The 15,837-nt window shown below is 48.0% G+C and overlaps 1 protein-coding gene across 1 annotated transcript in view; it reads left to right on the forward strand.

Annotated features, from left to right (window-relative positions):
* The first annotated feature begins 492 nt into the window (after nucleotides 1–492).
* The window catches only part of SHC4 (SHC (Src homology 2 domain containing) family, member 4), a 30,821-nt gene continuing 15,476 nt past the window's right edge, over nucleotides 493–15,837 (forward strand). The window contains 3 exon segments of the mRNA XM_010022560.1: nucleotides 493–1,071; nucleotides 8,145–8,215; nucleotides 15,173–15,236. Coding sequence (XP_010020862.1) covers nucleotides 493–1,071; nucleotides 8,145–8,215; nucleotides 15,173–15,236 — 714 coding nt within the window.

The following is a 15,837-nucleotide window of genomic DNA, read 5'->3' on the forward strand; positions in this document are numbered from 1 at the left end:
GATGCTCTTCGCCTCTGGGGCAGCCGGCGGTGGGGATGCCGAGAGCCGGGCACCTTACGGGGCTCTTCCCGGTCCGTGTCTGAGCTCGTAGCTCTCTCTCTTCTTCTGCTTTGTGTGGAATATGCTTGAGCTTCTGCTGCAGCCAGGACTCCGCGCTTAACGGTGCTCCAAGTGTGAGTCTTCAGAGCTAGGTGGGATTTAGTGCCTGGCGTGAGGTAGGAATGAAGGCAAGTTTGGATAGTGGCTCTTCGGCTTAAGCTGCTGTGCCATTGATGTGCTTTCCAGTGTGCTGCTTTTATTACTGTTTTCAAAATACCGGATGTCCATGCAGTTTTAAGCCTTGTCCATTGAGGAAAATAAACCACTCGAGAGGGAGTAAGTAAAAACATCCAATACGTTTCTGGTTTTAAAATTGAGTTGCCTGATTTCCATAAAATTTATCTGCAAGAGCCAATTTATGCAAGACTATCCAGTTACAGACCTGCCAAGGCTATGAGAGAACGCAGCCAGCAGAGCCTCGGTGGACACGTCCTATATGTAGGGTTATTCCGACATCCAGGAATGCTGCACAGGGCTAAGTACAGCCGATTCAGGAATGACTCGATAACATCCCTTGATGAAGGTACACAAAATACGTCTTTAAATATTAAAGGTTCTTCCTCCTCTTCCCATTCTTCATCACCTAATTTACTGGCGGAAGATGTCTCCTTGGGGCCACAGGACACCTGCAGCACTCTGTGCACGCTGATCCCCCGCATGGCTAACATTAAACTTGCCAACCCGTCAAGTCTGCCGGGGCTGAAAAGCTTCTGTCTGGGAATGAAAGAGGTGCCACGGATTAAGCTCACGGAGTGTGTTACCATCCCGAGCAGCCCAACCTCGCCTGAGATCAGCTGCCTGTCGGCCTCTTACCCACAGCCTGACCTGGACAAACTGGCCCTAATCCCAAAGGCAGCGGGTGACTGTGCCATGCGGGGAGCAGAGGAGGCCGCTCCCATGGGCAGGCAGGACAGGAGCCTTGCACAGAGCCGTGAAAGCGTGGGGGAGCCGGGAACAACCTACAGCGTGCGGGTGAGTACTTCTCACAGGGTTCCATTTTCTGACAGGGCAAACTGCTCAGGTGGCTGCAGGGTGACCTCCAAGTTCCCAATCCTGCGATCGGTGCCCCAGACCACTGACTTCTCCTGTGTATTTCCTGTTTCCTAGCATATGTAGGGCTGTGGTGTTGAAATGGAGGGAGTTAAAAGGACCACAGCCAATCCCAGAGGTAATACAACATCCATTTCCAAAAGACTATCTTTAGACTCTCTGAGGAGTACAGCTGAGCTGCAATTCAAACAGGGGTTACTCTGGCCTGAAATGCATTTTGGAGGGAGAAAGAGGCCCATGAAAAGGGCTTTCCATCCCTGACAGAGCAGCTCCCAGGCACTAGGTGCAGTCTGGTCCATGCCACTGTCATATTTGTCATGGGGGGTGTGGGAGACGTGCTGGGACCACTGCTGCTGCTCGCAGCGCCTCTCCCCGCACCTCCTGCCCTGCGAGGTGAGTGGGCAGGATCCAAAAGCTGCCCTCCTCTGGTGCTGTAGGGCTGATTTTCTTGGTGATGATGATGTAAAGAAATCCCTGCGTGTTTCTCCAGAAGACACCTTGAAATAGCCTTTCCTCAGATTTGTCATGTTGTGAGCTGGGGTTAGTGGGTATCATCTTATAACTAGCGGTCAGTGGCTGAGAGGAGACTTATGCTTTTGCTCCCTGCAGCCCTGCCACACCTGGCAGCTTTCTCATTTTCTTTTCCTCTCCTCTTCTGTGGCCAGACCTCACCATATGCTGGCCATTGCTTCCTTCTCTATGCTCTGAACCTCTGACCCTGTACATCTTAGTGCTTACGCTTCATCTGTCAAAAGCACTCCCAGGCAAAACCTGCCTGCTGCTTACATGGAGGGAGCCAGTGGAGACCATGGGGAAATGGCAGAGAAAGCAGTCTAAACCTGCTTCAGAAATACTCGTGTAATGGCTGGGCTGGCCAAGAGCTTCTGTAGCTCTCATAGCTCTTGTGCCTATCCCTGACATACAAGGAGGATCGCAGGAGCAAGCTGTACAGGGTGTTAACCAGCATCTATTCCTCTTGGTGGGCTGCAGGCAGAGTGCTAAGAGCATGTGTGTCTATAAGCTCTGTTAGTTGTAAGAGAGGTATCAAAATGTGCCAGAAGGAGTAAAAGAGCTATAAGCCTTCCAAATCTGTGTCTCCTTTGTGATGTTTCGCAAGAAAGAAAGGTGCAAGGCCAAGAAGAATCAATCAACCCCTTTCCAAATGCAGCAGGAGGGCAGGCAAGCCAGAGAGGAGAAGAGTAACATGGGGAAATAGCTGTGTTCACCTTTCTGCAGGCAGGAACGAGGTGCCTGCCTGGCATCCAGCAGTAAGAGCACAGCTAGTCTGATGGGCTGTTGGCTGAGAGGTGACAGTGTCCCAGCGTGGCACCAGCCGCTGTGAGTGGAGCCACAGGAAGCCTGGAACATTCACCTGGGATGCAGCAGGTGGAGGGAGGAGATGCACAATATGTGTACGTTCTCTTTTGTTTAAATTCTAGTACTAATGTGAGCAGTTGAGGTTTTGACACCAGCAAGCTGCTAATAAAGATGAATGAGCATGTAGGCTGTGGCTTAAGGCGGCAGTGCAGGGGCCAGCGCAGCTCCAGGTGCTGCACTCTCAGCCAGCTCACAGGCGGCCTGTGCTGGTGGATGGTGTCGTGGTGCCCAGCGCCCGCTGCACAGGATCTGCCTCCTGTGCTGCCCAGTGCAGTGCAGCTCATGAGTAAGGCTTTGAGGTACCTATAGAGAAACTCAAATACTGGGTTGCTAATGCCAGAGGCACACTTAAAGGATTCCGTTTCTGATAAGGGGAAGAGATGATGAAGCTCTGCAGGAGTTTCCCAGGTTTCTGCAGCGGCCCAGTGCCGAGAGCAAGAGGCACCGAAGTGTCACCCACCGGGGAGCACGTGAGCAAGAAAGACAGAAGAAAGCAAAAAAACCCAACTTGACAGGAGGGTTGTGTGAAGTGGGGAAGGGCTCATCACTTCCTGCTGCTCCCCAGGTTGTATTTCATAGAATCACAGAATGGTTTGGGCTGAAGGGACCTCAATGCTCATCTAGTTCCATCCCCCTGCCACGAGCAGGGGCACCTTCCACTAGAGCAGGTTGCTCCAAGCCCCTGTGTCCAACCTGGCCTTGAACACTGCCAGGGATGGGGCAGCCACAGCTTCTCTGGGCACCTTGTGCCAGCGCCTCAGCACCCTCATGATGAGTTTCGGTATGGTTTCTGCTGAACTTTCTGGAAATCAAGCCATTTCATGGGGAATGTTTCTGAAGCGGGGGGTGTGTGTGTGTGTGGTGGGGGTGGTGTCACTGGCAGGAGCCTCCCAACACAACAGGGAAATGTTTCCCTGACTCTTTCCTGCATCTTGCCTTTACTGTTGCTCCTGCAAATGCCAGCCCCAGGAGAGCTGCAAGAGCATTGCTGGTGTGTCCTGGCCCATCGCTTGGTGGTTTGTGTTTTTTTGACTTCTAATTACAAGCAGATGCGTAAATAAGCAGCCTTGGGGTTTGGGGGCTTCAGCGTCAGAGCATGGGCAGGATGCTCATTTCCCCAGGGGCCATGAGGCTTCTCTGGGAGCTGGTGGTGAAGCCTCAGGAGGGCTGGGAAGCAGCCAGGGGCGCAGGGCTGCAGCGTGGCAGGAGTGCAGTGCAAAGGGATGGTCTTGCCCGAAGGCAAAGAGGGGCTGAGACACTGAGGGGCTTTACAGCTGTGGGAGCTGCTCATGATCCTTACCCCAGTTCTCCCAATCCTTATCCCCTCTCCTGTGGCATTTGGAGACATCTCCTATCCCTGTGAAGCTTCCTGTGCCCTGTTAAGGTAGGGGTTTGTTGGGATCTCCGCAGAGACTGTTTTAGGAGGAAAGTCAGGTCTACATTACGCAGGCTGCTGCTGCCAGAGATCTTTGACCTTAAAAGCTTAATTGGAGTCTGAAGAAGATTTGGCACTTACGTGGAGAGGATCCACAGTTTTTTAGAGGCAATAATATGGTGAAGTAATGAAATGCCTTAGGGCAGAAGCTGTCCCCTACAGACTGGAGTGAGGCAGGGATTGTCTTTCTGGGGTTGGTGTAAGAAGAGGTGATGCCAGGGGGTATCAGCTTTGTCTGTGTGTGACTGTGGTGACAGGGCACCTGTGTCACAGCCGTGTGTCACCTGGGCTCTGGTGAGGAAGCCAAGACACGTATCAGCGGCTGTTCCCCGAGATGCTCATGAAAATAGCAGAGAGCCCGAGTATTAATACTTCAACAGGAGCCTGCGCAGCTCTGACCCCCACACTGTCACCTTTCACGACGTACTTTGCATGCGGTTTGCTGCAGGATTTACAAGATGGATATTTACCTTGTCCTTGTTCACGTTCTACCTGCTACATGCCTTCCCACAATGCTGCCCATCTGGAGCTCAGGTTGTCTCTGAACAGTGCCCATAGTAGCCACAGCACTTGTGTCTCCTGCCAGTGCTCCTTATGGCTGTGACAAGCCTGAGGAATATTCCAGGAGGCACTTGCCCCGTGTTCAGTTCTGAGCCCCTCACTACAAGACAGACATTGAGGTGCTGGAGCGGGTCCAGAGAAGGGCAGTGAAGCTGGTGAAAGGTCTGGAGCACAAGTGTGATGAGGAACAGCTGAGGGACCTGGGGTTGTTCATTCTGCAGAAAAGGAGGCTCAGGTGAGACCTCGTTGTTCTCTACAACTACCTGAAAGGAGGCTGTAGCGAGGTGGGTGTTGGTCTTGTCTTCCAAGTAACATGCAACAGGAGAAGAAATGGCCTCAAGTTGCACCAGGGGAGGTTTAGATTGGATATCAGGAAATGTTTTTTCATGGACAGGGTTGTCAAGATTGGAACAGGCTGCCCAGGGAAGTGGTGGAGCCACCATGCCTGGAGGTGTCTAACAGAAATGTAAAAAATTAGGTAAATGTGGCACACAGGGGCATGGTTTAGCTGTGGACTTGGCAGTGCTGGGTTAATGGTTGGACTAAATGATCTTAAAGGTCTTTTCCAACCTGAATGATTCTATGATTCCTGTGGGTGAATCACTGGCTGTCATTCAAGCTGGAGCCACTAACTGTGTTATGGCAGGGAATGAAATGAGACGTGGGTCTGGATTAGAGGATGCCTGAAAAGCTTATTCACATGGGCTCTGCCTAGTGCCTTCACATCTCCTCCCACACGGTCCCTCATCCTGTTTGCAGTCACTCTCCATCATCTCTTGTAAATAGATGTGAAAAGATGTGTGCATCTTCAGTAACCACCCTGCTCTCTCCCGCGCGGGGAAACAGCAGCCAGCCCCACATCACCCTCTGGACACAAACACCGAGAGATGAAGCAGACTCTGGTGCCGATGCTCTCCCCATCCCTGTGCAGGGAGACAGGGGACAACTTTGCACATGCTGCAGTTAGAGGAGCAGTTCCTTTTCCAGCAGGGGCCAGTGAATCTCTTCTTTCCCTCTTGAGAGCTGTTGCTCGCCCTGGCAAGAGCTTTCCATCCTGCTGCCAGCAGATCAGTGGGTCCAGCATCCGCTTTCCTTGGTGATGTCAAGTTCTCAGCACTCAGCTTGTTTCAGTGCTGGCATTTTATTCTATTATAGTTCACTGAATTCTGCAGTTGTATCTGTGCTTGTTGTCCTGGGCAGGTTACAGCACCCTTGTGCCTGTGTCCAGCTTCCCCCAGCAGCTCACTGAAGCCAAGTTGTGATCCCTCTTTGGAAGATGAAGCCCCCTCCTTGGACACCACCTCTGAACACTCAGTATCTCTATTACCATGCTACAAAGACACCCAGTGGACAGCTTGGGCTGGGGCAAGGGCTGTGTGCTCCTGTGGCTTCCTCTCCTGGAGTGCTGGGCAGAGGAGAAGTCTCTGAGACAGGCATTGTCCTTGTCTGCTGCCTTCCCCTTTCTTTCCTACACCACTTGTCAGCCTCAGCTATGGAGGGGTTATTCTTTTCCTTGTTTATTTGTTAATTATTTTTTCTTCCTTGGAGACTGACTTTCGTTTTTTTGAATAGGCTTCTGGTACCCCACTGTCTTTTTATGTGCTCCATGGGCTTCTCTGCAGCTCTGTGACCCTGACTTCCTGTGCCTCAGGCCCGCAGGTCCCCCTGCCCTGGGCTCTGCTGGTTCTCTGTACCCTCCTGCTGAGATGTGAAGGTTCAGCCATGACGAACTGTGCTGGTCTGGATAACCAACAGCAGCTAAAATAAATGAAGGATGCAGCAAGTGCCATGTTAATGCACTTCCCTACTCAGGCTTTTAAAGACCAAAAAAAAAAAGGTCTTTTGTGAATCATTGATAAGTTCAGCTTCACTCAGGGTCACTTATGCAAAACCTAATATTGATTTTTCATCTTTGCTTAGAGTAGCTTCCCACGCATCTGTTCAGGATGCGATGGGGACTCACTTATCAGCATATGACTCACCTACTCCTCTGAATCTTTCTTTTTTCAAGGATAGAGGAGCAGCCAACCAGCTCACAGGATGCTTGACCTTATACCATAGGATCAGAGGTCACCACTCTGCTACAAGCTGGGGCTCTAGACATATTTTGCACATTTGCTTTGTTCCCGTTAAGCAGGAATATCTTTAACAAGTAAGATAGATCTCAAAATCATTAAATGTTCATTAGGGAAGCAGTTCTGCTAACCCTTCAGATTCTTATTGATGTCCTTCCAGGTCTCTGACCTAATTCTAGAGTTCTCCCAGGGGTTACATTGCTATCTGGAAGGAAACCAAAATAGGGATAATACAATTGTTGTGGAATCCCAGCTTGACTGCACACATAATGTTCTCTTTTTAACATACACATTTGTTTCTGAGTGTCTCCAAAGCTGAGATACCTAAATCCATCCCCCTCTGAACGGCACAGCAGAAAAACCAATTCACAGGCCAAGTGAGGCAGAGGAGGTAAATACGGTACCTTTCCTCTGACTATGCAGAACAAGAGGACAGAGCATGCATGTCCCTGCCTGGGGTTTCCAGGTTGTCTGCTGTATCCCAGAGGCTTGAATTCCTGCAGAAGGCTGCACAGACAGCCTGTCACTGCAGCCTGTGGGCACTGTGTGAGCACTGTAGGATGCTCCTGACATCCCTTTTCCCTCTGGGAGAATTCACTGTGGAAGAGGGGGATGCAGAGAGACCCAGACCTCTGCAAGCCTTGTGAAATGGGGAGATGTCAGAATGCTTCAGTAGCAAAGAGATGGGTATCAACAGATATGCTGAAGGAATTAGGAATATGTTTTGGGAGAGGTAAACTCAGTGGATAGACATATCCTAGCACACTTCATTGAAATGAAAGTGTTCCATAGGTTAGTATATAACATCAAAGGAGTCTATGGGCTGACATGCCATCACATTCTTGATGTTTCTGAAAATTAGCCTTATGCAAATCCCAAACGAGTACAGAAAAAGCCTTCAGCTCTGTCCTGTGCAACAGAAATGTGGGAGTCAGCCTCTAATTTCAAGCAGGTCAGTTAATAGTGCAGGCTCTTAAGAGCTGTTGCTATGAGCTGGAATTGCAGTTCTACCTCCTTCATCTTCTGCAGAGGTTATTTGTCATCAGACGTGCAGCAGCATGGAGCCAGTGGTTTTCCTCATGCCTAGTAATGCCTCCCACTGCTCTGAAGGGACATTCAGCTCTTCTGCACAGGGGCTCTGAGTGCATTGGTCCCGTGGGGCTTCCAGAGTCCCTCTGCCCCGGGGGAATTTCCCTCTAATGTGCATGTATTCCTTGGAGCTCAGTGCCACAGGCTAATCACTGAGAATAAGCAGAGCTGGAAAAAAGAGTGGTTGGATTTTGTGTCCCCAGAGGGCTTTACCTTTTTTTTGGTGTGCTTTGTTGTTGAAACCACTGATATCTTTATTGCTCTTCTCTACACTTTTCAGTAAATAAATCTATTTAGGAAGCAGCTTTAGGATGACTGATTTGATTTACCATTTAGACTGTGGTTCTGCATATACTTAGTGGACTGAAATCACATTTGTTTCCTTCTGTGAGCCTCCTCTTACCTGTGTGCTAGATATTAACAAAGCCCTCCTTTCTCTCTGTCTCTGTTCTCCCTAGTACATGGGCTGCATTGAAGTGCTGCAGTCAATGAGGTCCCTGGACTTTGGCACACGAACGCAAGTAACCAGGTAGGTGATATCAAACTGAAGTTCAGCCTAAGAGTGAATAAGCCGAGTGTGTAAAGCCAAGGGTGCATGCCAAGCTCCGAGACACTTTGAACAGGAGTTTGCATGTTTTGTTTTGTTTTGTTTTCCCAAGCGATGATTTGAATTATTTGATCGTTACAATAGGCTATTTGCACTGGAAAAAGAATTGTTTCAGCCACAGACCTCATTTCTGTCCCAGTTCTTGTTCTGGATGCAGAGAGCCTCCCCCTGCAGCCACAGCACAGTACAGGCATCCCCAGCTAGCTGGGTACTGGCAGCAGCCAGTCCATGCATGTGGGCTCGACGCTGCCCGTGCAGCTCAGCCAAGGCACAGGGTAGCCAAGGCAGCGAGCCTGGGTGCTCACAAGCCTCCCTGCCGCTCTGCTTCACACCTGATACAGAAAGTGCCACTGGTCCCTCGATGCAGCAAGGTCCTCTAGTGAGTTTTTATCAGATGTATGACATTGCTTGACCCCATCTGCACCAAGGTCAGCCTCAGCTGGAAGTGGAGTCATAAGGAAAACGTTGAAATACAGCCATTGCTTCAGGCCTAAGTTTCCAGCCTCCAAATCAGAAAAAGATGAATGTTTCACTCTCAAATACAACTGAATGTGGTTTAAATGTGAAATATTTTGTGGTCTTTAGAGAAGTTTGCAACTTCTGTTGCACATTGCTGCTGGCTGCAGATGATCAATATATGCACCCATGGGGCTGCTGAAATGTCCACTCAGGAGCAGAAAAGCCCAGTTTATTTTTATGTTTATCCTTGTAAGTCTGTCAGTGCAGGAGTGTTTTAAGTTTTCAAAATAAGCACCCTCTTTCCATCTCGTAGCACTATGTGCTGCTGGGATGTACTCACCGTCCAGCAGCCAGGACTGGTGCTCTGTTGGGCAGCCCCAGCAACCACCCAGCATCCCAGCACCTCCAAAGGCTTTTTGGAGGGGTGGGTGGGTGCAGAGTATTTTGGCCTGGCTTTAGACATGTTCCCTCCTCCCCTCAGCTATTTTTCTGGCATGGGTCATGCTGAGGATGCCAGGAGTGTGGTTGAGGCTTCCTCCGCCTGCCCAACTCTTCCTTCCTGCTGGTGGATGATTTACAGATGCTCTTTTGCTTCCTCAAGTGCTTGTATCAAAGAAATCGTGGAGAAAGGAAAGGAACATGAAGAGATAAGTGTTCCTTTGCTCCTTATTAGCTCCCAGACTTACCAGCTAAAAGGAAGAAACTGAAAAAAATTGGTTCCTTAAATGCCTGTATTCTGCACTCGAAAGCTGCCCGATTTGTTTTGTATTTAAAATGAGCGGTTGTTGACATTTACAATCAGCATAAGCACACACTCACCCAGTTCCTGCATGTGTACATGGGGAAGTGCCTGAGATAGATACAAATATATTTCCCTCAGCCTGGTTGTTTACTGATCAAAAAGAGTCGTGTAGTACACTGAGCCCAAAGCAATCAGCCTGGAGCATTCAGATTGTTTTCTTCAACAGCCTCAGCCAAGGAGCGAGGTGAGCTCCCGATTGCAAGACACAGAAGTATGTACGTATGTATTGGATGGTTTGTCTGGAACATAACAAATACGAATTACTGTGTGACAAAGGCTTGACACCTTAAATTTGGCCCTAATAGCAAGGTTTTGTAAACCAGAGCTATGAGAAAACTTAACAATGGAAATATTTCCATCATCTAAAAAATATGCCCGTGCTGACCTTAGTGGGCTGTTTTGTGCATGAGAAATTCAAAACTTAAACTGTTTGCAAACTGAATGCTGAAGTGCTGAGCTCATGCATGCAAACTTTAAAGTTCGATCGATTACAAGCTGACTGGAGCGAAGATAACATTGATTATTCCCCCATTGTTCTCCCAGGGGAGTAAGTTTATAGACGGCATGTACAATGCACCAACCACGGAGTTATTGGAAATGATCCCATTTTAATCATCTTTGTTACTTGTACTGGGGGTAAAAAATATGTTTACTCCAATGGCATTTCATTAAACAAAGAGGCATCTTCTGTTTTAAAGTGATGTAGAAAGGGTCTCTAATTAAGTCTGCTCCCTGCCTTGCTCCATGTGTATGTGTGTTCTTAGCCTCCTGGTCTCTAAAATTAAAGATATTATTTACCTACCTCATATGAATGTTGGAAAGATCAACAAACTCCTGTTTGCCAAAGAGCCGTGAGTAAGGAGCCAGAAGAGATGAGCATGGAGGATTTATTTTCTGGTTTCTTGCTGGACTTGCATGTTCAGTTGCTTACCAGGCACAGGGCTGGGGAAGGCAGAAAATGGCCTCTCCAGCGCTACGAATGACCATGGGGTGCAGAGATACTGTATGGCCATCGGGCTGAATGACTGCAGTGTAGCAAGGGAAGGGCCAGGCACTGAGGTGCTTTTTATCCTCAGCCCTCATGGCTGTGAGGTGAGGAGGCTGGCGGAGGAGATTTCACTGCAGCAGTTTTCCCTTCCAGCTCTCTGCCGTTGCCTGCCTGTGACCCAACTCACATGCTCTTAGGACATCTCTCCCATTTTGCAGAAATTTGTGATCCCAAATTCCATGTAGATGACAAGAGTAACACCTAGAAATAACAACGAGGGTAACAGGTTCCTCTGCTTGAAAGGCTTTGTATTTTTTTCTGAATGGTCTCCCATAAACATGGTGTGCTTGTTGTTCTCAGTACAAAATGTATTTGGGCTTGTTCTGTGGCAGGTCCTGCCTTTGCTGGACCCCGATGTGCACTTCCCTTGTCCAGCCCTTCAACTTTTTTCCTCTTACACATCTCCCGCTTCTGTTGAATCAAGCTTATTAATAGCCACTGTATTTGGGCATTTATGGGAAAAGGGATTCTGTATCTTAGATCAGGGCATAAACTTGAAAATGGTCAGGCACTGAGGGGCGAAGGGCATCTGAAACGTGCTGCTGGGGTGGGCTGGTGGAAGAAGGCTGACTTTGTGTGGAAGATTAATTTCAACTTTGTTGAGCCACACAATCCCTTTCTGTTAGATAGTGTAGGCAGAGCCCGAGATGCTTAAAAGCAAATCTTCAACAGCATACTTACTTGCTTACATCAGTCCATCTCTCTTGTTTTACTCTCATTTGAGGGAACAATAAACAAAGTGGCTCACTGTTACTGCCGGCGCGGCACTCTCCCGCATGTGCACGCTTGGCGAGGGAGGAGCAGGGAGGAGTGTCGGCTGCAGGTTTCACTCCAGAGGTGCAGACCCAGAGTAAACCTGTAAACTGTACAGCTGAGCTCACCTGAAGACATGGATGCCCAAAATGGGGCTGCCCTTGTCACTCCCTCCTGCCCCAGAGCTTGCTGAGCCCTTGCCAAGCAGCTGCAGCCTGGCTGGCTGGCTGCTGCTAACCAGTGGGCAGAGGGAGCAGTGCCCTGAGGGGCTCAGGGGCTGCACCAGGTTATTTTGGCTGAAAGCAAGAACTCCCTGTGCTGTTGGCTCCCACAGCACTCAGCCATGTAGGGGCCGTGACACTGTCCTGCTTCAGTACATCTTGCCCAGGAGCTGAGGAGCTGCTTACAGCTGTGTGCTCAGGAGTCTCCGTGTCCCAGTCGAAAAGAGGTGGTCCAGGTTCCCCACCCCATGTCCTCGATCCCATAGAGGGCCTGTGCCAGCCTGGATCCTCACTGAACTGGTGCCCAGCAGAATAACTCGTGGGAAACTCCCCTGCAATGGATGGATATCTGCTGGGGCCAGGAGTGGGACCTCTGGCCCTGCGGTAGGTCTGCTGCTGGTGACAGCCCAGGGACCAACATGCTTCAGAGGAATATTCTTCAGGATGGTGAAGAGAACTCTTCCATTCACTACGGAAAGTGAAAACTGTGTCAATGAAACAATGGCCAGTTTATGTAATCGTGTGGGCACTGCAGGACCAACTGACAGAGACTCTACTTCAAATGGCAGAAGATGCCTGAGGAGTCGAGGAGCAGGATTTTCTTCTCCTTAAACTACAAGAAAAAATTAAATTCCTCAGAGCCCTCCTGATTTCACTGTGTGGCTCCCAGGGTCAAGAAGAGCTGCTGCAGAGTGTGCAAGTGGAGTTACCTCATTCAGGGCGATTTAAGAGGAAAACAAATAAAAATCCAAAAAGTGTTTTATTTTGGGATGAATGACGAGAAGAGAAAGAAAAAGCAGCAACATGACTGGAATAACAAGGCCACTTTTTCTGCTACTGCCTCAGATTTGGAAGATAGGAAAGGGACAAGCAAATGCCAGAACCCATAAGGTTGCCCATTCATTCAGGAACAAGGCGATTAACTATGTCAGCCTTGCACAAGTAAATGCCACGCTGCAGATCTAAGAGCAGAGACTTGCCTGAGCAACTGTTTGAAAATGAATGCTGTAAGAATGAATTGATAGAGGTTTTCCAGCAAGAAAGCACAGATACAGTAAATCCTATTCCAGTTTATTGTAGATGTATCCAGAGTTTCTTTTCTTCCTAATGTAACCAGTTTGTAATTCAGGTCTGCCTGCCCGGTGGAGATGACTGAAGAAGTGTTCAGTTGTAGCAGCAAAGTGTTACCAAACTGCTGCTTTTCACACCTTTAAAATAATAGCTGAGAAGGTTTGTTAGATCGCCTGGAAAACCAGGCAGAGGTATTCTGCAAGAAACGTCTGTGAGAAGATGATTTCCCCTACCAAAAAGAGGTAACAGAAACTATTAAGTAGAAATGATTTACCTACTTTTTGGTTTCTGTTTGGAGGACAACTGCTTCAGAGTGTGGTGAAGTGGGCAGTTGCTAGCTTGTACAAGAATGGGCTCCAATGCTGGCAACTTTATCTACAACTTATTCTACATGGGCTGCCTGAAGTGTGTGAGAACTCATTTAACACCAAAACAGATGACTTCCCTGTTTTTCCAATTTATTCTGTATCTGGTTTTCTTTCTAGGTAGAGCTAGACTTAAAGGCTCCAAGTAGCCTTAATGTCTTGGCTCTGATTTTAATTTCCTTTAATATTGAATGAGAAGATGAGCTCTCATTTTCCAAGCTGATTATTGGAATCTGCAAGATCATCCTGCAGGATGCCTTTCCCATTTTCTTTTTTTTTTTTTTTAGTTTTGGCCTTTCTGCTGGTAACAGCAAAAAACCCCAAAACCAACCCGGGAGCTAAACAATAGGGATATCAGGAATTCGCTTCACAAGTGTATTTTCAGCTGTGTAGAGGGAATTGTTTTGCTTTAGAAGGCTGTGTTTCTGACCCATCTTGTGTAGGTCACCATAAAGTCTCCTCTTCCCTGCTTTTTCACTCAGAAGATATTAATTTGTATTATTTTACCATGGGTTTGGTCTCCATTCATTTGATGGTCTTCAGGTTGAATTTCTCAGGATGTTCTCTGAGGGGAAGACTTGATGTAGCATCACTGATCTTCAGTGCTTTAAGCACATAGCCCATCAGCTTAACAATGTCCGTGGTGGTGCACTGAGCAGGGGGCAGCAGCAATGCTGCGTCTCACTGGCACTGTGCTGGCTTTACTTGCTGTCTGATCTGCTCCCTGGGCACGATGCAGGGTCCTGGGCAGACCACACTCCTCACTGGGGCACCTCTGCTTCGTGGGACATACCTGGCTGGAGCATCTCATTGTTGTGCAGTCTCCTGATAACTTTTAGCCCTTCTGAAGCAAACCTTCTCAGGAGATGAAGCCCAGTGGCATGTTCCTCCCATGTACGTGCCCGCGCTGAAAACAGACAAACTTTCCTAAGTAGCTTGTTTCTTCATTAGCTCTTTGGATAATAATCCAATAGCATTAACAAATAATTAAACAAACTAGTCCTGTTCCCCTTAAGAACAAAACGAAATCCCAGCCCTTTAAAGCCCAAGTCTGAATTCAGCTGTGAGAGAAAGGCTGAGTCTGTGGCCTCAAAATGGGAACCAAAGCCTGAGAGGGTGACTGGGTGACGGTGGTGCAGCTCACTGCAGCAGAGGGCCAGGGCAGAGATCCCATGGGAGCTGTGGCTCAGACCGGGATGTCCAGGCAAGGTTAAGGAAACTTGCTAAGCACATCCCAGCCCAGTAAGTCACTGTTTTTCCATTGACTTCAAAACAGTAAGTGTCACTCAGGGAAAGCCTGTGATTGCCAGCAGAAGGTGTTTTTGCAGCTGTTGTGCTAACCTCGATCAGAGCAGTCGGGTGCTCCACTGCATGTCCAAACCAGCCACCTGCCTAAGAATATATCAGAGTTTTCTTTGTTCAAGCGTGGAAAATAGGTGCGGTGGGTCACTGTATTATACTACGTGTGATTTTGCTGTCTTTGATATATACCAATAAACACCGTGTGCTTTATGCCTTACCTTTCTGCTTCCCTAACTGAGAGATGCCTATAGAGAATAGTGGGTGGCTGGCAAGGTTTGGGAAATACCTGCCAGAACTGGAAAGATGTGAACTGAGACCTCAGTCTTGAAAAAGAACTGCAGAAGCTCATTACGCTGCCTTTTTTCCCCCCATTTGTTTTTTCTTTAGGAGGAACCCCAGACACCAGGAAGGCAATCAGGAGACCCAGCTGGGCACACTCAGCATGCCCCGGCTGGTCTAAATAAGAAGGATTAAGGGAGGGAAGGGATTCTCTCTGCTAAGTAAGAGACCTATCAACTGTACTGAGAAAAGGGATTTGAAGGCTTTAGGTTGTTTGAGTTTCTTGTGCTTAGTTGATGGGTTTTTTAAAGAACAAATTGTCACTAGGTGAAACTGATGTGTTTTATGAAGGAAAAGAGTCAACCCAAACCAGGCGGCTGAATCACTGTATTCTGTTAAATAGGTTGTTTTTTCTTTAACAGTGGGAGGAAAGAAGAAAAACAGCTGTGAAAGACCTTCCAGAAGATTAAAGTGTTTATTAAGTGGGACGATAACAATAAATTGCAGAGTTGCTGGCTCTGTTACAGATGATGCATGTGAAATGATCCAACAGTTTGTGCTGTATTTTTCTACTTGCAGGGAAGCAATAAGCCGGCTGTGCGAAGCTGTATCAGGTACAAATGGAGCTATAAAAAAGAGGAAGGTAAATACTGTTTTAGCTGAACATTAAATTTTCTCTATCTGTTTTTGGTAAGTTGGATACATGATTCCCTAACAGGCTTCAGTCCATGCTGGAGTTAGTGCACATTAATCCATCTGAACTCAGTGTAACACGACAGCATTTGTAGCAGGGTGTTTAGCCTGCTTGGTTTGGGGCTGAGGCTATGTCCTACCTTATTTCACTCAGGATTGGTGCTTTGCCCAGAGTTCCTACTCCTACCAGCCTTTGCAGTGCTCGGTGCCTTACAGTTTTTAGGTTCTGGCTGGTAAAATGTCAGAGGGTTTATTTAGCAACAGGGAGCTCATTCACTGGAGGATTTCCTGTTTGTTATTTGTATATATAAAAAACTAAACACAGCTGAAATGGCAGTGTTTAGTGGGCAGCTTGCTTATTAAGTAACTGGGATGTAATGAGGGCCAACGTCAGTGGCTGCTGTTGGGTCATGTCCAGTGGAACTTATTGATCTCCTTCTGTAACTGCGGGGCCTGGGAGGAATGAACTTGCTGCTGAAAAATGAACACATGAGAGATTTTCTTGATTTACTCAGAAACGCTTTATGCCCAGGAAATGAAGCAGAGTTCAG

This window comes from Nestor notabilis, unplaced genomic scaffold, assembly GCF_000696875.1.
Source record: "Nestor notabilis isolate BGI_N333 unplaced genomic scaffold, ASM69687v1 scaffold1289, whole genome shotgun sequence".
Lineage (NCBI taxonomy): Eukaryota > Metazoa > Chordata > Aves > Psittaciformes > Psittacidae > Nestor > Nestor notabilis.